Raw genomic sequence first — 23,188 nt, 5'->3', positions numbered from 1 at the left:
TCAGTGTCTGCAGGAGCGAGGGCATCCCTTCTACAGGGCTGTGCGACTGAATAGGAATAGCGCTGGAACAGGGTGCTTCTAAACCATTCCTAAATAATCCCAGACTTGTCTTTTTCCCTCCCTCTCACCCTCTCAGACATTCTTCATATGGAAGGCTGTTGGATGATCATGACTACGGCTCCTGGGGAAACTACAACAACCCTCTCTATGACGACTCTTAGCAAAGGAAAGTTAATTGGGACAAGAAATAAATGTTCTTATTTATAAGTGCTTATACAGTAGAACAATAATAAGTCGCCGGATGTGCATCCACTTCCAGTTCCATCCCATCTTCTCTTCCTGCTGCTTCTTCCTCTGTTACACCATAGAATCATACTTTTAAGACAAGCCTAAATGCTGAATCATTGCAGTGGGACTAAACTGAAGCTGACGGACTGCAGTCACCATCTCGAAACCAAAGGCGGTCACTCCACAAGCGCAATAAATTTGAGTTTATGCTTTTAAGGAGGAAATTATATTAAAATCTCAGTGAGGGGATGAGAAGTAATCACCGAAAGGTTTTCATCTGTATGGCTTCTGTTCCTTTGATTTCTCTTTAATCTTCCCTGTCTGTTCAGAGCAGATGGGGTTCTGGTAAGAGCTCTGCAGTGCAGTACAGGCCTTCTACCGTTTATTACCAAAAGATCAAAACAAATTACCCAGGAGGCTGGGAAGTAGAGAAAAGGGAAACTCAGCAGGGTCATGCCAGAAACTGATGCTTTTATTGTTGGTCGTCTTTACCAGGGTGTCTCATTTTCAGAATGTTATAATTATAAATCCAGCTGAAGGTTAAATCCACCACCTATGTCACGGTGAGCGGCAGGTTTGCACACTGATGTGTTACACCTTAAAGTGGAAAATTAGTGATAAGCAGGGAGGGGCGACAAAGGTACCACTGCTGCTGCCTTGAAGGCACGTGGTAGAAACGCCGGCAGGAGCTGGGAACTTTCTTTTTGGAAGGGTGAAACGTTAGAAAACCCGTACATTGTCAGCACCGTGGCAACGTAAGATTCTGTGAAGCGCAACATTCACATTCAAAACACCACTTCCTCTGATCCAACTGCTGCTAGTGAAGAATATGGTTATACCCAAAATAAACCAACTAGGAGAAACCAGTTCTGCTGCCCTTCCCTTCATTTAGGCTGCTGGGATGAGTAACTACTATTTAACATGAGGTAAAGATCGCAGAATTAGGCCCAAAATTAGAAGATGTGGTAGAGGTTTTCAAAACAGTCTATGGGAATTGCACACACCTCTCTTTGAAATTAACCCCTAGGATGCTTTGCTTTGAGAGTCTCAACTTCATGTTTAATAGCTGTTCCCTGCAGCAAATCTTCAGACCAATTCAGTCATTTCTCTCTCCCTGACCTCTCCCTTTTCTTTTCTAAATGTGTGAACAAGTCTGGGTGTGTTTGTTTACTACATAAAAGAAACTTGACAGATCACCAGTGCTGTAAGGAAACAAATATAGCACCTGTTTCTACAGAATGGGAGATAGAAGTGTTGTCATCTGCTACATATATTGCTTTATTGAATTATGTTCTTACAGTTATTTTTATCTGGTAAGGTCATTTGCTAAAACAAGCAGGTATTTTTAATCCAGAGTTTGTGCTTACTAAACCTGCTACTGCTCCCAGTAAAGAAAGCCAGAGGGGTTCATTTATGAGGAGATCAAAACAGACTTGGCTTGTTTAAATGCATAATAGCATTTCCCACTGGAGCACACAGGGCCGGCTCCAGGCACCAGCTAAAGAAGCAGGTGCTTGGGGCGGCCAATACCAGGGGGCGGCCCTCCGGCCGCTATTGGGGCGGCAGCTCCGGGTCTTCAGCGGCAAGTCCCTCACTCCCTCGGAGTGAAGGACCAGCCGCTGAATTGAACAGTGGAGCGGTGAGATCGCGCTGATGCAGCTTTTTTTTTTTTTTTTGGCGCGCTGCTTGGGGGCAAAACCTTGTGTTTTTCCATTGTTTTAAAAAGCCAACTGACAGTATCATTAGGTTAACATGCATTAGCTCTTCAAGGCTGCAGTGGTGGTTGGGATGCATTTCCATTTTACCAGTTTGACAGGTGAACCAAGACCTGCACTCCCAAAACGTAATCTTGGATGGAAACTTGCTTTGTAGCTGTCACTCCCCTTTGTCAGATAGAAGGCACAGGTAACTACTTGAGAGCAGCGGGACATTTTGCTGCAGTGGTGTTAGTTCCACTGGATGAGATACCTGTGCTGGGGCCTTGCTGTTGGGAATAAAAGTCACCTCTACGGAGAACACAGACCATGTTTGAAAACCAGTCAAGAACTGTGAATTATTGGTACTGCAGTAGCACTAGGAGCCACAGTCATGGATCGGGGCCCCATTGTGCTGTATAGAAACAGAACCCCTGCCTCAGAGCACTTGGGGAGCTCACCTTGGGTACTCCAAAGTAGTAGCACCTAAAATTAGTGGACGCTTGGAATATATGCTGTCAGTCCAGACTCCCTCAGTCAAATCGGGATAAGAAGTTACCTAGCATCACTTTAAGGAGCGTTGAGAGGTTTAGGGTCTAAACTGCTTTGACAGACTCAAAAAACGCAATCTGCATAAATACAAACGACAATGAGAAACCAGCATATGTTAACTCCTTGTGCTTAACAATCTGTCCTACTTTGTATTTCGCTGAGGCACTAATGACCTTTCCCAAGCCTGAAGAACCAAAAAGTTCAAAAGCTTGCCTCTTTCCCCAACAGAATTTGATCCAACATGAGAAATCATACAAAAGTACCCTTGTTGGGGCCATTATTATTGCTCTGTACCATTACATGGGATTCCTACTGTAGTACCCTAAAGATATAGATTATGGATTGCTTAAAAAATACATTGTTTCTACAGCAGCTTTCAAATAAGGATCTTGTGGTGCTTTATAGACATTAATTAAGCCTCACACACACCTTTGATACAGGTAAGTGTTATCACATTACAGTTGGGGAAACACCCAGGGGTTGTCACTGGTCACAAATGGCACAGAAAGAAAGAAAACAAGTCTATTGCCTTGGTTCTGCCCATCAGACCACATTCCCTACCATCTCTTGGTACTCACAAAGATTATATCTGCATTATATTTCCCACATTCCTTGTGTTAAATCTCTTTCATTTAGTTATGTTAGGTACATCCAACATCATTGGAATGTCTCAGTGTGTCAGGGAAACAAACAATTCAAGATCAAAGGCTAGAGGTGGCCCACTTAGAGAAAACCACCTGTTTTGCTCAGTCCCTCCCACCTCCACTGCAGAAGTTAGCATATCATAAGTCAAAAAAATTCTGAAAAGTTGATCATCAACTTCTTCAGAAAGAGTAGTGCTTCTCCAATCTTCTTTGGAAAGAGCTGGGGAATTAGCAGATTCAAAGGAGCTCAACACTGGGCAAATGACATCTCATCCCTAGTTTCAGTTGTGAAAGAAACAAGGGATGAGATGGGTTTAGAAGAAGGGAGCTACTAAGTCATCTCCTAATAGGATTTTTTGTTTAATGGCTAGAGAGCTTTTCCCAGCAGTTTTCATGTCACCCAATTGATGGACATTGTGCTTTATGGACACAAAATAATGAGGAGGTCTCTGCTTTGTAAAGCTTTCAATCCAAGTAGCTGGTTGCTGGCCTATCAAAAGCAGTTACCATATACAGGCTATTTCTAATGCCAGGCCCCCCATATGCTCTAGTGGGGACAGCCAAAGTCATATGATGGGATGTCACAACCATGGCATCAGTAATAAGAGCAGTTGATGAAATACCAGAGAAAACTGCAAGGACTGTCTGAAGTCTGTGTCAAGGGAGCTTCCAAGATCTCCTAGTTCCAGCAGAGTTAGCTGTTCATTAGTTCTCCTTTCTCCCATTTGCCCTGGATTACAGCCCCACCTTAGTGTATTCCTCTTTCCCCGACGCCTCGGAGGAGGGATTCACCGTATGTTAGGATGATAATTTGCACATTCACCTTTTGCCTCTAGCTTTCTGGCAATGAATGGATCAGTAAGGCTGCTTTTATTAAAAAAGGCAACAGATGGCAGGGCCAAAACTCAGTCTGTAACAGTGGTCATTTTTACTTGGGGCAGGTGGGGAAAAAATGGGAAGATTTAAGTGGAGCCAATTGGATATTTGATATCGTCATAACCACATTCATTGTAAGATATACCAGTGACACCAATTAAAGTCATGCAAAGCTTGTGCCATGTTGTACTGAGGTGTGTTAACTTTCTGTTTGTTTCTATACAGTTCCCGGTGACATTTTTAAAGGGAGGAGTCAAGGACTCCAGCTTGAGTCAAGTCATGTTGGAGCAGTGTCTAGAGTTACTCCCTGTAGTGACATCTCTGGGTTTCATGCTGTTTGGGTCTCCAGTTGCAGATCAAATTGTTCAGTCTACAAGTAAAGATAGTATCTTCTAATTGTGCCCTGATCTGGCAGGCTGAAAGTAGCCCTAACGGTTTTCCCCCAGTTCAGAATTGACCAGTTTTCATTGCTGCCTAGTTCAATGCTGACTTTTACTAAGTAGAAAGGGTGACTCTCATTTTGTAGGAAGATTATGGGTATCCAGTAGCTGCAAAGCAGACACTAGTGGAATCATAAAAGATTAGGGTTGGAAGAGACCTCAGGAGGTCATCTAGTCCAACCCCCTGCTCAAAGCAGGACCAACCCAACTAAATCATCCCAACCAGGGCTTTGTCAAGCCATGCCTTAAAAAGCCTTTAAGAATGGAGATTCCACCACCTCCCTAGGTAACCCATTCCAGTGCTTCACTACCCTCCCAGTGAAGTAGTGTTTTCTAATATCCAACCTAGACCTCCTGCACTGTAACTTGAGACCATTGCTCCTTGTTCTGTCATCTGCCACCACTGAGGACAGCTGAGCGCCATCCTCTTTGGAACCTCCCTTCAGGTAGTTGAAGGCTGCTATCAAATCCCCCCTCACTCTTCTGAAATCCATAATCTTGCTCCCATTTAGAACCCTGCCCCCTTCCCTATATTCTCTCCCATCTTGATTCTCTTCACTGCTCCCTTGGCCATCCAATGCTTTCTATTATACTGCCTCTAGACCTGAAATAAATTCCTTGCCATCTACAAACTTCTCTTTCCTTCAAAAATGCCTCTGTTCAAGTAATCACTTCCTTTTGTCAGTAAACCCCACACCCATGCTCCAGGCTCCTGAATTGTGATTCTATCTCTTGCATTTGTCAGCCTTGTCTTTTGACTGGCAGCTGTACAAGAGGGAACATTTTGTGTGTGTAAGCCAACATCCTAAATGGAATTTTTCTGCAGGAAACAGAGCTAGTCACATTTATAGTCAAAGCGTTCTTTTGACAGAGTCAAACTTTCATGAATTTTTTTTGATGCAGTGAATATTACTGGGAAATGTTCAAAGTGAAACCATTGCTTTGTTTTGGACTGGAAATTTGTTGTAGTTTGTAACTTCTGGTTTTCTGGATGGGGAGACGTTTCCCCCTTTCCATTTACTCTCCACTCAGTTGTCCCATGGGGTAGGCAAAAACTGAAATACTTGGGTTTTCAAAAACCAATGTGGAATTTTTCCATTTGAAAACAAACACGTTGACTTGAATTTTCTCCCAAAGATATCCATGAAGAATTTTGAACATAGCTCACATCTGTCATTTCCTTCGGAATTTTGGACAGAAACTAAAATGTGGGGGTTTCTACCAGTCCTAAAAGAAAGGCTGTAGTATTGCAGCCAAGTTGGCTGTGGAATTTCTGGGGACCATATTGTTCCTTGCTTTTCACCTCGGTGTAAGACTTTGAAGAAGAAGGAGGAGCCACCATAGCTAAGTACAAACTGTGGTGTGTGACATTCAAACCATTCACTTCCCAACAATTTAAGAAGATGATATATGAACTAATAAAGCCTGGAGCCATTGCATTAGCATGGGCTGCTTTCAGAATGGTAGAGGGTCTACTCCCCTTCTTGTCCTAACCCCGATCAGAGACAGTTTAGTCTGGCCACTCAATTACTGCACCTCATAAGGCACAGGAACCATAAGCAGCTGTTTTCCAACCTACTGTGAGGAATGGTATTGGGTACTGTCTGCCCAGTAAGGCAGCCACAGACCTAATCTGTATGAGAAACTGCCATCCAAGTGAACACCTGGTCCTCATTACACAGCATCTGGAGGAAGCAGCTGCAGCAAGAGCTCTGCCTCCCTTTTAGATGCTTTAGGAAGACAGGCAGGCTACTAACTGTGCTTTACAATGGGTTATTTGAGACCTTGTCTACATGGAGAAATTTTATGAGTTATACAGGTTTGACACTTACTCCACTGTAAGAATTGCTTTTCGAGGTTTTGTTTATGTGACTTGGGAAGTCCTGAGAACACACTTATTTCAGAATAAGAGGATAGCGCAAATATATTGGACTGGTATAACTGTGTCTGTTTAAATTCACACCTGAAATGGGTTTCCAGGTAGACAAGGCCAAAACTCAACCCAATCTTAGTGCCCGTTCATCAAGTCCTTTAACATCCTACAAACTCTTTAAAGAATCTCTCCCCATGCACAGTGCATTGTGCATCTTTGGTACGAAATGCTGAATGCCCTACATTTAAAAAAAAAAGGAATTCCACGTCTAGAGTTGAGGGGACAACTGGAAATCTCGTCGGCTAAAATACATTTATCGTAGAGCTGGGTGACATCTTTCAAGCTTTGACAAAACAGAAGCGTTTCAGCTAAGTGCCCATGACTCTTCGCCCAGCTCTAACTGGTCATACAGCAGCCTGGCCATTATTTGTGGTTTTACAAAAATACCCCCAAAGAATCTCTCTGCCCATTGCTGTGTGAAATGCCCACATGAAACAAAGGAAACTGACTACACAAGAGAAACAACCTGCAACCAGAGCTGTGTGAGTAGACTCTTTTGGAGCGTGGCTCTGTGTGGGCACAAGAGTCTGCCTAGGATGGAACCAATCACTGGGGTCTGGGCTTATTTCTGAACAGTACCCAGCATAACCCCAACCAGGGCCTGCGAGGTGCTCAGGGATCAGACACAGGTGGTATGGGCCTAAATGCTGTAACAGCACCTCTCAGAAGGTAGGACCCTCTTCTGAATCTCAGTTTTCATTTTTAAGAAGTCTCTAGCTGTTCTGGTTGCAGCAAAAGCCTCGGAAACGCAACCTGAGCATAATTAAAGCAGAGATGAGAGTGCAGAATGCCTGGAACACGACCTCTGAGGGAGTGTGAACTGCCCCGTTCAGCTCAGGGAAGGGTTCTCTCAAACATCTCTGATGACAATTTAAATGTACACAGTGTTGACTCATCCCTCAGGTTAAAAAAAAAAAAAAAAGGTTTTGGGCGGGGGAGGGGTAAGAGTCACAGATCTGCACAATTTACCACAAGTGATAGCTCATTGGGTGCCATAAGTGGGTGGCATTTTGGAAATACCCCTATATATCATTCCCCTCCCCATCCCAATCATAGACTTTAAGGTCAGAAGGGACCATTATGATCATCTAGTCTGACCTCCTGCACAATGCAGGCCACAGAATCTCACCCACCCACTCCTATAACAAACCCCCAAGCAAGAAGGAGCCAACCCAAAGGAACCTAGCGGGGCCCATGTGCATAACGAAGCCCTGCTGAGCGCAGACAAGTGGCACACGCCTACTTATGGTAAACATCTGCACAATCTCCTGTGGGCAGCATCTCACAGGGCTGGAGTTTATTTGTCAGTGTAGTCTGGGACCTTCCCCTACCCAGGCTTTTGCAGGTGCTACTGTGATAAAAATAACTAGGTTACCACCACAACAGGCTCTCGGATGTGCAAAATAAACTAAGAACGTCGTCATCCTGGCTAATCTCTTTCCAAACCAGCTGCATTTGCTGTATTTTGCATCAACTGTAGCTGAAGATTCAGACAGAAGGGTGATTAAGTGGACAGGGTCCCGCTAACTTAGTCTGGGATCCTGCAAAACAAACCACAGATCATCTCTCCATTGCCAGTGTGACGCTCCAACACGCACTCTGCTGTCAATGTCACATCCATGCACAGAGACCTTTCCCATGGGAAAAAGAGGCAATTTCTCTTCTCACACCTCCTATTTTTTAAAAAAAAATTATATAAATTCCTCAAAGGTATAAATACTAAGTGTAACATGGAAGCAGGGCTGTAGGGATAAGGTCTTATTTCTCCTACCCACTTCTTACTGATTGTATGGACCCAATCGCTGGGGTCTGGGCTTACATCTGAACAGTACCCAGCACAATTCCGACCCAGGCCCCCCAGGAGCTCAGACACAGTAGATGCATAAACCAATCGAGTCTCTACTCAGCCATTCATCAGGAGCTTGGGAATCACACTTCATAGACATACAAAATAAGAGGAAAAGAATGAGTGTGAAACATTCAGGAAAATGGCACTCTCTCCTGATTATTTGGGTCACTTTCGTACATTTCTATATTTCCATCTTGCCTCTGAAGTCACAGTTATTTGGGGTATTGTAGTGAGGCGGCCTGGCTCCCAGCGCCCCAGAGAATGAAGAGCCCAGCCGGAGGCCAGACTGGGCGGAGCTACGGAGCTCGGAGCCCGCCCCGCAAAGGGTCAAGCGCCGGCCCAGAAGTATAAAGGCAGGCCCTCCGAGCTCAGTGAGGGACCAGCCATCAGAGGGGCCAGACGTCTGCGACTGAGCTCCCGCTGGGGAGGCCTGGCCGAGCCTGCCCCACGCTCGCTACCCGGAGGAGGACTGGCCGAGACCGCCCCGCTCCAGCTACCCCGAGGAGGAGCCAAGCCTACCTCTCGCCACCTACCCCGAGGACCCACTGAGCCTGCCCGTGGACACTCACCCTGAGGAGCCGATGGTGGTTGACTCTTATGCCGAGGCCACGACGACTCCGATACTCGAGGACAGGGGGAATGGAAGTAGCCCGGGTGCAGCCGACCCCAGTCTGGCTGCAACCCTGCCAGAACCAACGTCAGTGTGTTGCGGCCAGGATCCCCACTGACACAGCAGCAGGCTGCATGCCGCTGCTAGGGGCCCTGGGTTGGGATGCAGAGGAGTGGGAGGGCCTGTGTCCCCCCTGCCACCCAACGTCTGGGTGGCAGCCTCCCCCTCTCCCTGGGCCTGAGGAGGCCTGAGCCTATTTGACTTTGCTGTGTTTGCTGCCCCACCCAAACCCAGGGCCTGGGCTTTACAGGCTGAACGGTTTGCTCGGTGTAGTGAGGCGGCCTGGCTCCCAGGCGCCCCGGAGACCGAAGAGCGCCCCATCTCTCGACAGCGGACACCCGTACAGGTATCCAGAGAGATTTGCTTTTAGAAGCCATACATAATATTTCAAGAAGCATGGAGCTCCCTGGATAATTAAAGGTAATTACGGGTAAACAGGATTTCATTTTTCTAGGGGATGCAATGTCTGAGATAAGAAAGACACAATCAAAGCATGCGAGGAGTAGGCATCCCATCGCATACCCATCTCTGCGCTTACAATGCATCAAACCTGGGTGGCATCTGCTGCTGTCGGAGTTGGACTGACATTGGCACATCTCAGTTAGGGACCCGGCAGCATGTCTGATGAAGACACATAGGTTCCTGTCATCACTCCAGCAGCTGATTAGACAATACAGCTGCTCAGGTGTGCTGCTCTCCAGCACTTTTCCTCTCCTTCCTGAAGCAGTAGCATGAATTATTTAATACAGGTCATTTGTAATGCCAGTTATGCCCTCCAGCTGTTCTATACTAAAAACTTGGATTTTTATCACTGCTCCTCCACCAGCTGTTCTGACTTTGCACAGACACAACACTTCTTTCATACCTGGAGTGGGAAGGGGAAAAATAGACTGTTTCAGCAGGGGCAAACATGTCAGCATTTCAGTAGGTAGTGATCCTTAAAGCTAGCCCTGATCCTTAAAACCTGTGCACCCACATCTCCCATTGACTACAGTGAGCAGCAGGGATTCAGCAGCTCCCAGTCAGGCCTGTCATTTTATTTTGGGGACTGCTGTACTCACTGCTCAGTGGCACCTCCTTGCTGTTCATCTGGGGAATTAGCTCAGTCAGCTGGTCAGAGGCCCCTCTCTATGGTTACACAGTCCATCAATCCCCTCACTCACTCACTCCACAGCAACTTCTGCTTCTGGAGCTGCAGAACTTTCCTCTTCATAGCTTAGCCCTCCGGCCAAGTCACATTCAAGTTCCCCCCCCTTCTGGGATACTGCAAGTTCTTTGAGGCAAACCCCGTCCCAGGTGGTCAGCTCCCTACTACCTGGTCTGTGCCACTCCCCCAGTGGCTGGTAGGGGGACCCGGGCCCACCCTCTGCAGCAGGTTCCAATCCACGGACCCTCAATGCAGCAGTTCTGGGCATTAATCTTCCAGCCCTGACTGCTCCTTTCTGGATGGCTTCCTACTCTGCCCTGACAGCTTCCTGCTCTCCCTCCTTGTACCAGGGAGTGCAACTACAGGTCGTCTCTCCCAACCTGGTAATGTCCTCTCTTTACAGATCCTGCCGAGCTCCTCCCCCAAGCTGGACTTCATCTGCAATCAGGCCCTCGCACTCTCTAGGTTTCCTCCACGTTCAGGTTAAGGTTAATTGGTCTATCCCCCACTACTTGTGTTTTTCTGTCTGGAATCTCCATGGGGGACTTTGCAATTACTTGATTAGCATTTTGTTCGGCCTGTAAATGGTATTCCCTGCAGCACATACAACACTCAATTCACATGTAGACCAACAGACATCTTTTGCCTGCATGAAACCAGTTTCTGACATTCTAATGACTCATCCCAACTCACACACTTTAAGAATATAATTTTCAGTATATCTACATCAGGGGTTCTCAAACTGGGGGTTGGGACCCCTGAAAGGGCCGTAAGGTCATTATATGGGGGTCGCGAGCTGTCAGCCTCCACCCCAAACCTCGCTTTGCCTCCAGCATTTATAATGGTGTTAAATATATGAAAAAGTGTTTTTAATGTATAAGGGGGGGTGGTCACACTCGGAGACTTGCTATGTGAAAGGGGTCACCAGTACAAAAAAATCTTAGAACCGCTGATCTACGTAAATCCTTAAGCATTGTCTGCACATACATTTTGCTAGGATTACAATGACCACTGAGACAAAGGTTTAAGCCTTGGCTACACTTGCAAGTTAGGGCACCGGGACTGATTTAATGCTCTCTAACTCCTGAGATGTCCACACTGGCAAGGCACTTACAGCACCCAGACCCTGCGATTGGAGCGCCCCTGGTAATCCACCTCCACAAGAAGCATAAAGCTTGCTGTGCCCAGGCTGGAGCGCTGGAGTGTCAGTGGAGACAACATGTTCCATTACTGCACTGTGATTGGCCTCCAGAAACGTCCCATCATCCCCTGAAATCAAGTGGCCACTCTCCTCATTGTTTTGAACTCGGCTGCAGGCATGCGAATATCCCCTTTCAAAGCTCCGTTTCTTACAGCCCACATGCAGGGCCGTCCTTAGGCATAGGCAACATAGGCAGCTGCGTAGGGCACCTGAAAATTTGGGGCACCACTGGGTCTTAGTGTCCACCCTCTTGTTTTCCTATCCCTGTTTTGACCCTTCCTGCAGGCTCCCACAGATGGCTGCTCTAGCCTGGTGAGTCTTCCTTGGGAGGGAATCTAGTAGTTAAAAGTGAAAAAACCTCCAGCCTGCCAGACCTATTAGCACAACATTGAAACTGTTAAAGAGACATTCAAGGGGTAATAAAGCCATTTAACAGGCATTTGCCAACCCCAAGGTATATACTGACAGGTTTCAGAGTGGTAGTCCTGTTGTCCTTGTTTTTGCTGATACAGACTAAGTCCTTGTGTCACCTCAAAGACTAACAAATTATTTGGGCATAAGCTTTTGTGGACTAGAACCCATTTCATCAGATGTCCACGAAAGCTTATGCCCAAATAAATTTTTATACTGTCAGTTTCTGACTTTACTGACAAAAACAGTTGTGCATTAATGTAATATTTACACAGAATATGTCAGTCTACAGGACCTTAGTTTAAAATTTGCTTTAAAAATATTTCATTAGTGAGCTGGTGAAGATGATAAAATCACATTTCTAAAAAATGCTTGCATAGAGTTTTAGATGCACAATCATCTTTAGCCTTAAATGTGTGGATCTTCACACATAGTTTTTTAAATAAATCCTTCAAAAGACCTCCCTTATCTAAAATACACATTTTAATTACTATAGTTAAAAAAAAAAGTGCTTCCAAGTTTTCCTGTCCTTTCTGTCCATCCCTTCACCACCTCTCCCCCCACTCCCCACTGAAGAGAGCCCTTAAAGGGACAACAGTCCTTCCCTTCCAGATAGCTGGACAAAGAGTTCCCTTTCTTTACTTCTGACTATCCGACAAACTAGTTTTAAAAGAACCCTCCAGCAAAACAGGACCTTAGTAAGACAAAATCCTTGTTATACCTAAAATCTTTGGAAACATATTTTTTTAAAGTTGGTGAAATTTCATAACCATGTCTCTTGTTATGGAGATCACACAAAGTAAATTACTGCTCCCTTTTTCTAAAAGCAATGAACATTGTTATGAACACACTAAATCTCTCTGATTAATTTAAAAGAATGTCTTTGTTTCAGTGAGTTAAATATGTAGTAATCTGGAATGCTGGCTTAAGATTTGAGTACATTTAAAATATAAATTCAACTTAGAAATACTGATGAAGAAAATGTAAAACAGAGAAGAGCTACATCATGTTTTCCATTATATGTAATGTTGTATTCAGCAGGACAGCTGACTCACCCTTACTATGAAGTTTTTGCAAATAAATCTCTGACAAACTTCAGGGCATATCAAAAAACCTGTGACTGACATTTTTTATTCCCAAATTTTAGTGCTTTTAATTAGGTACTTTCTTCATGTCCATTCTGCATGAGGGAGAGTGCATGGAAGTCTCTGCGGGGAACTGTGACTCTCCGCCACCATGAGGCAGGCTGGGCATCTCATTATCCTTTGCTGTCAAGTCCCTCCTCCCCTTCCCCCACCAGGCTGTGAGCTTGGGCTGCCATCCGGCATAGGGGCACCAGTTTAATAATACTGCCTAGGGCCCCATAAATCCTAAGGACCGCCCTGCCCACATGCTTATCTACTCTGGAACGCACAGCAAACCATTACTGTGGAATGCTCCTGCTGCAGAAGCAGGCGTCTGTGTGTGTGTGAGAGATAGAGAGAGGCGGGGGCTGATGTCGGGTTTCCCCATCCCCCCTGCCGCTGTCTGAACTCACAAGATAGCATGCTGACACACTCTGCCCCCCCATGCTTTGCAAACCCTTTCCAAAGCACGCTGCAGCCACTTGCACACTGGGATAGCTACCACAACACACTGCTTTCTGTGGCGTTGCAAGAGCTGCTAATGTGGACATGCTCCCCGGTCACAAGGAGCACAGTGCGAACACACAGCAGCGCTTTCCCTGCTGCTGTCTCCGAAGGCTGGTTTAACGACTGGCGCTCTACATCTGTGAGTGTAGCCATGCCCTTAGTTTCCATAGAGACCTTATGTGACACACTCTGGCAAACTAGGATGCAGATACCAGACCTGGGGATCCTTGCAACCCTTATGCACCTCATGCCCTCTGCCAGTTGGCACCAAAAGGTCCCTTGGTCACACCCTTCTTTCCATATGAAAAAAATATCGTCCTACAATATTATGCCCCAGGAAGTGGTCAAATGAGTACACCGCGCTGCATAGCACTGGGAGCTATCAGTGTAGAACACAACGAGCTCACTGACCTGCTGTACGTTCTAATCACTTGGTCACCACAAGTCACAGTAAATCATCTGACATCTCCTACCCCTGCAGTGTCTGAGCAACACACACCTCTCTGTGGAATCACAGGTAATAGGTTTAACTCATTTATCCATAAGCGTTTTGCTAAGCTTTAGTCATCCTGCGTGTCTGAGGACTCCAGCTTTAATTAGGCTGCCTTCAGTAACTTAAGCGCCAATGGTGTCGGTTCAGTATAAAGACATCACAGTCTGAAGCGATCACAAAGTGTGGCCAGGTTTTTTCAGAAAGAACTTCAGCTTATAAAACAAAAAATCCTTTCAAGAAAAGAAAAAAAAAATCAAGGCAATGCTAAGGTTGCAGACTCCGGCCTGAATCTGCAACACAAGTGCTTAACTTATACTCATGAGTAGTCCTGTTGAATTCAATAGGGCCACTCACGTATCTAAGTGATTGCAGATCCAGACCTCAGAGCCCAATCATGGTCCCACTGAATTGAATGGCAAAACTCCCATTCCCCTAAATAGGAACTGGGAAGCCCACTCGAGTATACAAGGGCGGATATTCTCTCTCGGTCACCTCTAAGCTTATGGGGTGAGAGCTGCTTGGCATGTTTTCTGAACGGTACGTTAAACAAAGACGGGCCATTATCTGAGTGACTGGTTTAATGCTCCAGCCCTCCCCTTCCCCCAGCCTGACAAGGGGTCAGTTTGTTTTCGTTAAAACTCCCAGGATTAAGTCTCGGCAGGACGGTGGGAGCCAAGACTCTCTGAAGAGCCTGAAAAACGGCCTCCTTTCTGCTTTGGGCGAAGCAGGGGCCCGAGCCCCTTGGAGACATTGGAACTTTTTACTTAGACTGTTTCCTACTCCCCACCCTAGGAGGGCACGGACTTGCTACAGGGCACAGCCCAAGAGCTACCCCCCAGGACTCAACCATCAGTGTGCCCTCACCCAGGTAACAAGGTGACGATGAAGCAAGCAAGGAGCCTGCCTTCACCCCAAGTGGGGAGGGTGGGGTGAGAAGAGAGAGAACCTTAAGACACAACCTTTGACACCCTCACTGTTAATTTCTCTCTCTGGTTGGTTTTGAGACCTGGTTACCCGGGCATGTGTTAGCGAGACCAGACTGGGCAGACAGCACTCAAATGGTGACAAAGATCTGGTGCAGAGAAATGACTAGCCAGAATATCCATCGACAGCTTGTATCCACAGCTGCCAAAGCATTATGAACCAAGGCCCCTACGTTCTTCTTCCTGCCCAGAAAAAACAAATTCTGGTCATTTGTTGATATGTCAAGAGAGGTCCCTTCCAGCAAGTGAAGAAACCACCCTCTCATGTCAGTTTATCAATGCAAGTGCATGGGTGCAAAAGCTTCCTGATAGGGCTTTATCTAATTCCCAGCAACTTCACAAGGTGGTGAACTGGGTGCTTAGAGATAGGGGAGGCTTTGGAAAGCAGAGGGCTGAGTCAGGTGGAAAAAATATGAAATAAAGAAAAAAGCTGCAATCCCATCTAAATCTTTGGCTAAAGAGCAATACTGAAGATGGCTGGTTTCTTTTGTCAAGCAGCTGTTTGTTTTCCAGGTCAGGAGTAACAATGGGAACCCACAGATAGCCCTGCTCACAGCAGCCTGCTGTTCCCCAGCCTGTCAGCACATCGCCAAATGTTATTTCACATAAACCACATCTGCCATCATAGTATCAGGCAGATCTGAGCCACCATGCACTTCATTTAAGCTTTCAGTTAATCATAGTTATCGATGCAGGCTCTACATCTCGCTTTCACTCAGCAGCCTCCAGTAAATCAAGCATTCTGGGGATGACAAAGCCTGCTCCATTTGCATAATTGTTTCATTCGCTGCTTTCCTTTATTATATGCATGATCTCTTATTTTCATAAAGTGCATTTAACAAATGCAACTGGGACCACAATAGTCATCTGAGAAGGTCAGAAGAAATTAGCGTCGAGGCCGGGTCTGCAAAAGCATATTGCCAATCTAATGCTCACTGAGGCGTGGAAATATGATCATGAATTCCTTTAGGGATTCTCTCATACATCTAGATTTCCTAGATGTTTGTGCATTAGATGAATAATATACTCTCACTTTGTACATTCCCAGAGATAAAACACCCTGCTCACTGATTCTTCTATTAAGCACGAAGAGGACGACAGGCCTGTTCCCCCCACATACTCGTAAAAGGACTTTGCCAACAACATGTCACTCATCTGAGAGGTCAGTATGTAAATCAGGAGCTGACCAAAGGCCTGGAATTTGGCTAGCTAGCCTCAATCCCAACCTAACACTTTGTCTGGCAAATGCATAGAACACCATCACGCATAGGAAATAGGACGAAGGCTGAAGTTATACAGTGGGTCTCGCTATTTATAGTGTTTCAAAACCAAGTTAAAAGTTGTTAAGTGCTAACAGTATATCCTCACATTATTTACAAAACCCAGACAAGGAAACAGTTGTCAGATCGACCGTATCTATTTCTTTGAAGTAACATATTTTAGACAAAGGAAATACAGTAGATCTAATCTACTTGGATTTCTGTAAGGCATTTGATACACTTCCACGTGGGAAATTAGTTAAATTGGAGAAGATGGGGATTAATACAAGAACTGAATTGTAGATAAGGAACTGGTTAAAGGGGAAACTACAATGGTCATGCTGAAAGATGAACTATCAGTCTGGAGGGAGGTTACTAGTGGAGTTCGTCAGGGATCAGTCTTGAGACCAATCTTAAACATTTTCATTAATGACCTTGGCCCAAAATGTGGACATGCACAAATAAAATTTGCAGATGACATGAAGTTAGGAGGTATTGCCAATACAGAGGAGCACCAGAACATCATACAAAAAGATCTGAGTGACTTTGAAACAGGAGTAATAGAAATGGGATGATATTTAATAGTGCAAAATGCAAAATCATACATGTAGGGACTAACAACAAGAATTTTTGCGATTGGCTGGGAACATATCACTTGGAAGCAACAGAGGAAGAGAAAGACCTGGGAGTATTGCTTAAATCGCAGGATGACTATGAGCTGCTAATGTGATGCGACTGTGAAAAAGGCTAATGCAATCCCTGGATGCATCAGGCGAGATATTTCCAATGGAGAGAGGGGCATATTATTGCCATTATACAAGGCACTGGTGAGACCTCATTTAGAATATTGTGGACAAGTCTGGTCTCCCATGTTTAAGAAAGATTAATTCAAACTGGAACAGATGTAGAGAAGAGTTACTAGGCTGATCAGAGGAATGGAAAACCTCCCTTATGAGAAGACACAAAGCACTTGGCTTGTTTAGATTAACCAAACCAAATGTGATGGAAGATAGGATTGCTCTCTACAGAGGGATAAACAGCAGGGAAGGAGAGAAGCTATTTAAATTAAGGGCAATGTGGACACAAGAACAAATGAATATAAACTGACCATCAACAAGTTTAGGCTTGAAATCAGATGAAAGGTTCTAACCATCAGAGGAGGGACATCCTGGAATAGCATCCCAAGGGGAGCAGTAGGGGCAAAAAAAAACAAAACAAAAAAAAAACACCTAACTGGCTTCAAGATTGAGCTTGATAAATTTATGGAAGGGAAGGGAGGATGAGACTGCCTACAATGGCATATGGCCCATCCATGTCTGCTATTAGTAAATCTTTCCAACAGCAGAGATGGGACACTAGATGGAGAGGGCTCTGAGTTGCTACTGTGAATTCTTTCCCAGGTGTCTGGCTGATGGGTCTTGCTGACATGTCCTGAAACTAACTGATAACCACATTAGGGATTGGGAAGGAATTCTCCCCCAGGTCAGATTGGCGGGGGGTTGGGGGCTTCACCATCATCTGCAGCACGGGTCATTTGCAGGTTTAAACTAGTGTAAATGGTGGCTTCTCTGTAACTTGGAGTATCTAACCCACGATTTGAGGACTTCAATTGCTCAGGCAGAGGCCATGGGTCTATAAAAAGGAGGAGAAGAGTGAGGTTCTGTGGCCTGTGGTGTGCAGGAAGTCAGGCTAGATGATCATGATGGTCCCTTCTGGCCCACAGTCTGAGTCCAAGATACCATAAATGTAACAATTCCTTCTTGGTCTTCGGGTTAACTGGAACTCTAATTCAGGGATGGTGATGTAGGTGGGGCAACATCTAACGATCTCAGACACCAAACCTTTCACCTTGCACCTCTATGCAGCTGCAACGTTCTATTTCCAGTTATCTTAAGTACAGCATAACTTCTGGTGAGAAACACATATGGCTACAAAGTGGTAGAAAATGAATGGCACCAACTGGCTGGGAGAGAAGGAAATGCATCACTCGTGGAAGCAGGGCTGCATTTTCCAATAGCCACATCATCTTTCACTCTCCAGGTAAATTAAGTATACTCCTCAGACAAAGTAGATATGGTCAGAGGATGCTGACCTCAGCCATGTATGAAAATAGTAACTGGACCAAAATTGTTTTTTGGTCAAATTTTTTGGGGTGGCCAAAATACGGCTTTTCAACCAAAACAAAAATTCTGTAAGACATTTTCATTATGGAAAAAAGATTTTTTTCAATGAAAAATGATAAATTGTTCTTTTGGTTTTTCCCTCCCCATCTTTCCAGTGTGAAGGAGGGGAACTCTGAAAAAATGATTTCGTTTAGCTAAAATAGAAAAAAGAGAAAATGAGCAAAATATTTTCTATAAAATTATTGCTCTGTTCCATTTTTTTTTTTCAGACAATACATAGCATTTGCCAACCAACTTCCATGTTACCCTTCTGCAGACATGTGAGTGAAGCCAGGACACAAAGATCAGCCTCTTAACAGCACTCTATTACTGCGAGCATGAGCCCAGCCCAACAGAATTCTGCCAACTCATTAGTGATTGCTCTAAGAATTCTTAAAATGTCAGCAGTTCTAGAGTGGCTCGGGGATCATTCCTTAGCTAAACTGCTGTAAGAGTTAATCCCGACTCCAAGCTGAAGATGTAAAACAAACTATAAAGAGACAATTTCAAGTAAGATATAAACACAGGAGAGAGCTACAGCTGTTAATCACTGTGTGTAAGCGACACGGCTACTTTCAGTTAGCACAGGTAATTTTTCATTGCCTTCGTCCTCAAAAGGTTAGAAGCCTGGAGCACAGTGTGAAGTGTGAGAGGGAAGAAGAGATCAGCAGATGGGAGAAGGGAAAGATCCAAGTCAAGGAGAAGCCTCCATTACTTAGGACTAATACACATTAAACATGAAATGAACCTAGGTTACTCACTGGGTTGGATTTGTTTTTCTTTCCTTTGCTGCTTCTCCATTTCTTTGCTCCCACAAGGTTGTTCTCTGCCTCCATTATAGCAGCTCAGGTTCTGCAATGCATCCTCATGCTAATGCAGAGCCCAGCACAAAAACCAAGACACGGCAACTGGGGCTACTGCAACTTAAGATCAAGTTGCCACAGCCTCAATGCACGTGGCAGCAACTGGACAATATAAGCATTTCAACTACTCCTGCTCCTAGACCTGCCACGTCCCTCCCACTAACCCCTTGTATGCTCTCTGTACCAGGCGTCCCAGTAACAGGTCTTTAGGAATCCACACCTAGAACGATGTGGCCTCTGGTGGGACACTACTGAGAGTATCAGTTCAGGACAAATTGCTTAGAGCAGGGCAGTCACAGCCCAAAGCTGGGGTTCCTTTACTATTAAGGCACAGCAAACCAGCCAGACAGAGAGGACTTCAATTTTACCCCACTGGCTAACCAAAGTCATACAAGCAATTCCTTTAGACACTCCAGTTCCCTTGTATTACCACCAGCACCACTCCTTATGGGGATGAATGATTATGAAAACTAATACCTCAGTAAAATAAAAAGGTTCCCCAGATCCCAAAGAGCCAAGCCCCAGACCCAGGTCAATATACAAGTCTTACCGACAAATCATGCTGTTGCTAACCCTTTAGAATCTAAAATCTAAAGGTTTATTCATAACAAGAAAAATATAGATGAGAGTTAAAACTGGTCAAATCGATCAAATACATACAGCAATGATAAAGTTCTTGGTTCAGGCTTGTAGCAGTGATGGAATAAACTGCAGGCTCAAATCAAGTCTCTGGAGAACATCCACAGCTTGAATGGGTCATTCAGTCCTTTGTTCAGAGCTTCAGTTCCTCCAGAGGTAAGAAGCAGGATTGAAGACAAAATGGAGAAGGAGCAGCTGCCTTTTATAGTTTCTTGCCATGCAGCCTGTGCATCCTTTGTTCCAAACACAAGCTGCCCAGCACATAGCTTGAAAGCCTTAGCGTTCTCTCCATAGGCAGGTCCCTGCATGCCTTGCTGAGTCGGGAGGTGTATCTGCCTTCTCTCAAAGGGTCAGTTGTATAGCTGATGGTCCTTAATGGGCGATCAAGCAGGCTAGCAGTGCCGATGCCAAACTGTCCAGGGTGTCACCCAGAAGCACAGCACAAGTTTGAAATACGGACAGGATAGAGCCAATGCTTATAGCTTTAAATGATACCCGCATACAGACAGCATAATGATAACCAGCAAATCATAACCTTTTCATAGACACCCCACTTTGTACAAGATTTGGTGCCACTATAGGACCTTGGTTGCAACAATGATCTATGCGGTCACAATTGATATTAATAACGTCACAGTACCATATAACCCACTGCCATCATTGGCAGAGGTTAGTAGCAGAGGTGCCAAGAGCGGGAGGTACTGATTGTATGATGGGAAGTCTTAAAACCACCAGCTACTTTGTCAGCGTGAGGTTCTAGTTCCTGAAGCATCAGTAGCCAGGGTGGATGAGAGAGGTGGGAAAAGAGGGAACAATTGTACCAGGGCACTGAGCTCAGGGAGCCCCCAAAAATGTCTAACATCAAATGGGAGGGAGTAGGGATCTGGCAACCATGATGTATGTATTTCTCTCAACGGGCCTGGAGGTAGCCTTAGCAATCTCCTGTAAGCTGACGAACTAGGATCTCAGAGTCTCTCACAGGGCCAATACAAGGCATATAGCCTGTTTGGGCGTACAGAACTAGACAAAATTTAAGATGTTATATTTCAAAAAGGTTTCATCTTCACAAGCTGTAAAGCAATTTTTCTCCACCAAGATTTTGGTTTCAGAAAATAATTTGTGACCTGTAGCCCAGTTCCAGACAAGACAGGTTACTGGGAATGCCTTGTCTACAGGAAGACAATTTGCCTGGTTTAGATCAGCGGTGGAGGAGACCACATGCCTGAATTTATTATTTTGTTGACGAATGAGTGTTTGAGAGACTGGCTTTGTTGTGCTAAGGATTATTTTTAAGGGGTTATACTGAATTTCCCATCAACGTTTAAGGCATTTGACCTAGATAAAACCATGCCAGCTTCCTCAAAAGTAGCTAGATTTTCAATATCTTTGAGGAGGAGAGGGAGACACAGACCAACAGGTTATATGCTATAGAAAAGGCTGAATATTTTTTAAATTCAATATAAAAATCAAAACCCATCTCGGAAAAGTCAGGCTCTCAAGCACTCATCCATCAAGGAAATAAAAATAAATGCAGACATCCAATAAATGTCATCTTCTCCCTCAGTTAAACTAAAACCAGATACATCTTACACATAAGGCAATCTTAAGTGGGACCTATCGGAGTTGACACTTGATAACAGTGACTTAAGTCGTACAGCCCCAAAGCAGGCCTCTCGCACCTGATTTGTCTGGAACCCATGGAAGCTGCAAGGTGAAGCAAGTGAAATTCATAACCCATAAGAATCCCAGATATGGCAAAGACACCTTGCTGTGTGTGTACAAGCCATGGGAGGACAGAGTGACATTTCATGATCTCAACTTGGGGAGGTAAGTCCCAACATCAGACAATCCAGCCAATCCAGCTTTCAGCCCTCTCTCTCTGTACCTGAAGGAGGCCCAACATTTGGCTCCTTGACTACAGTCCCAGCTCCTACCCTACAAGACTCCAGACGACAACAAAGAGCTGAAGTCCATGAAGCCCTCACCCCAAATGTGTCTTCTTGTTCCTTTCTAGATTTTGTCTTGTTTTTATTAACAGGGAAATGCCCTGGCCATTTTAGTCTCTCTAATTTTAGGGTGTGAAAGTGGGGCTGTGTGAGCCCTCAAAGCCTATGCAGAGAATTACTCTTTCAGATACCTTCTCTGGGTTTAAACAAGCCCAGAACATGGTCTCATAACAGACACTAATTAAAGTCTTGAGACCTGAAACTGTCATCTCCAATTTCCTACAAGCAAGAGTTGTAAAACATCTGCTTACCTACAATGTTGTGTTAAAGATTATTATAAGCGCTGTGCTGGGGGAAGGAAGCCACATAAGAGAGAAAGTGTTATAATTGGCCCAGAGGTTGTGGTTCAGACATGAAGATAATCATTTGGTTTCATTATTAAGCTGCTTAACCAAATACAAATGAGAAATCTGATGACTTTGGTAAAATGTATTAGTGGGGATTTATAACCAAACAGCCAGCCACTTTCTTAGAAAAAGGATTATGTTTGGTATTAATTTGATGACTTGACTCCAGTTCAATATGGAGACTTTCTTGTTTAGTTGATTTGATTTTGATTTAACAGTGGTTAGTATTACTAGTTTAATTCTAGAGCCATGTGTTCTTGATTTCATTTTAGTAGAAGAGGTTTAACAACATTTATCATATACAAATTGACACAGCGTCACATGTCTTTCACTAAGAATCATGAATCCTTTGATGGCCTGGGGTGGACACCAGTCAGTCAACGTAAATGCCTGATCAGCTACCCCTAATAAGTCTATGGTTCTCACCCAAAAAGCACCCCTGGTTGTTTTTGAAGGAGGTGTCAACTTATCAGTAAGCCTTGTTGGAACGTTGTTTCTGAACAGTCCTTAGTTTGGGCTCTGTTCTTTGAATCAGAAGACTGCTACAGCAAGCAGAGCTAAGATAGGAAGACCATGTTATTCCTGGTGACAGTGGATGAGAAATTGCTTTGGATTTTTTCTAAATTTCTATATTATCTACATTTTACTCACGTATTAGAGCTGGAAGACGGGTCATCCCATGTGACTGGCAGATTAACTAGGATTTAAATACTAGCAGCTTGCAACTTTATTTGTGCAAGATGCTTCCTGAACTGAAACGGACAAGCACGTTCTGAATTTCCAAGGTGTTTCACACTTTTCCTGGTTTCTGCCTTTGCCTGCAAGGGCATTTCTAGCAGTTTTGGATTACAATGAAAGCCACAAGTTCAGTCAAGAGAAAAGACAACTGCCTTAATCACTGACAAGAAGCCATTCCCCAGAGAGCCTGCTAGAGTCTATTCCAAGAAGTACCTAGGTGACCATTCTTCTAAATCACCTCACCACATAGAGGTAAAACAACATATAGCACCACACAACAGATTAGCAACTTGATTTTGCACCAGTTTTACTCTACTTGTGAGTCAATTCAGTCTACCATCTGATTGGGAGCTTAGTCCCTT

General features: G+C 44.6%; 1 protein-coding gene and 1 long non-coding RNA gene across 3 annotated transcripts in view; both read left to right on the top strand.

The window, feature by feature from the left end:
* Positions 1 to 1,637, top strand: part of PARM1 (prostate androgen-regulated mucin-like protein 1) — a 53,826-nt gene extending 52,189 nt beyond the window's left edge. Inside the window, exon 4 of the mRNA XM_050945058.1 lies at positions 137 to 1,637. Within this exon, the coding sequence (XP_050801015.1) occupies positions 137 to 221 (85 nt within the window). The 3' untranslated portion in view covers positions 222 to 1,637. The remainder of the gene's footprint in view (positions 1 to 136) is intronic.
* A 14,226-nt stretch (positions 1,638 to 15,863) lies between these two features.
* On the top strand, positions 15,864 to 21,658 carry LOC127047137 (uncharacterized). Of its 2 annotated transcripts, none has more exons than XR_007773308.1 (3): positions 15,864 to 15,974; positions 17,957 to 18,111; positions 18,464 to 21,658. It is a non-coding gene; the product is annotated as an uncharacterized LOC127047137 (long non-coding RNA). The 2 variants fall into 2 exon arrangements; XR_007773307.1 differs by having other exon boundaries at positions 17,937 to 18,111.
* Positions 21,659 to 23,188: the final 1,530 nt, after the last annotated feature.

Source organism: Gopherus flavomarginatus, chromosome 3 (assembly GCF_025201925.1).
Source record: "Gopherus flavomarginatus isolate rGopFla2 chromosome 3, rGopFla2.mat.asm, whole genome shotgun sequence".
In the NCBI taxonomy this organism is placed as follows: domain Eukaryota; kingdom Metazoa; phylum Chordata; order Testudines; family Testudinidae; genus Gopherus; species Gopherus flavomarginatus.
This window is presented reverse-complemented; position numbering and strand designations above follow the sequence as displayed.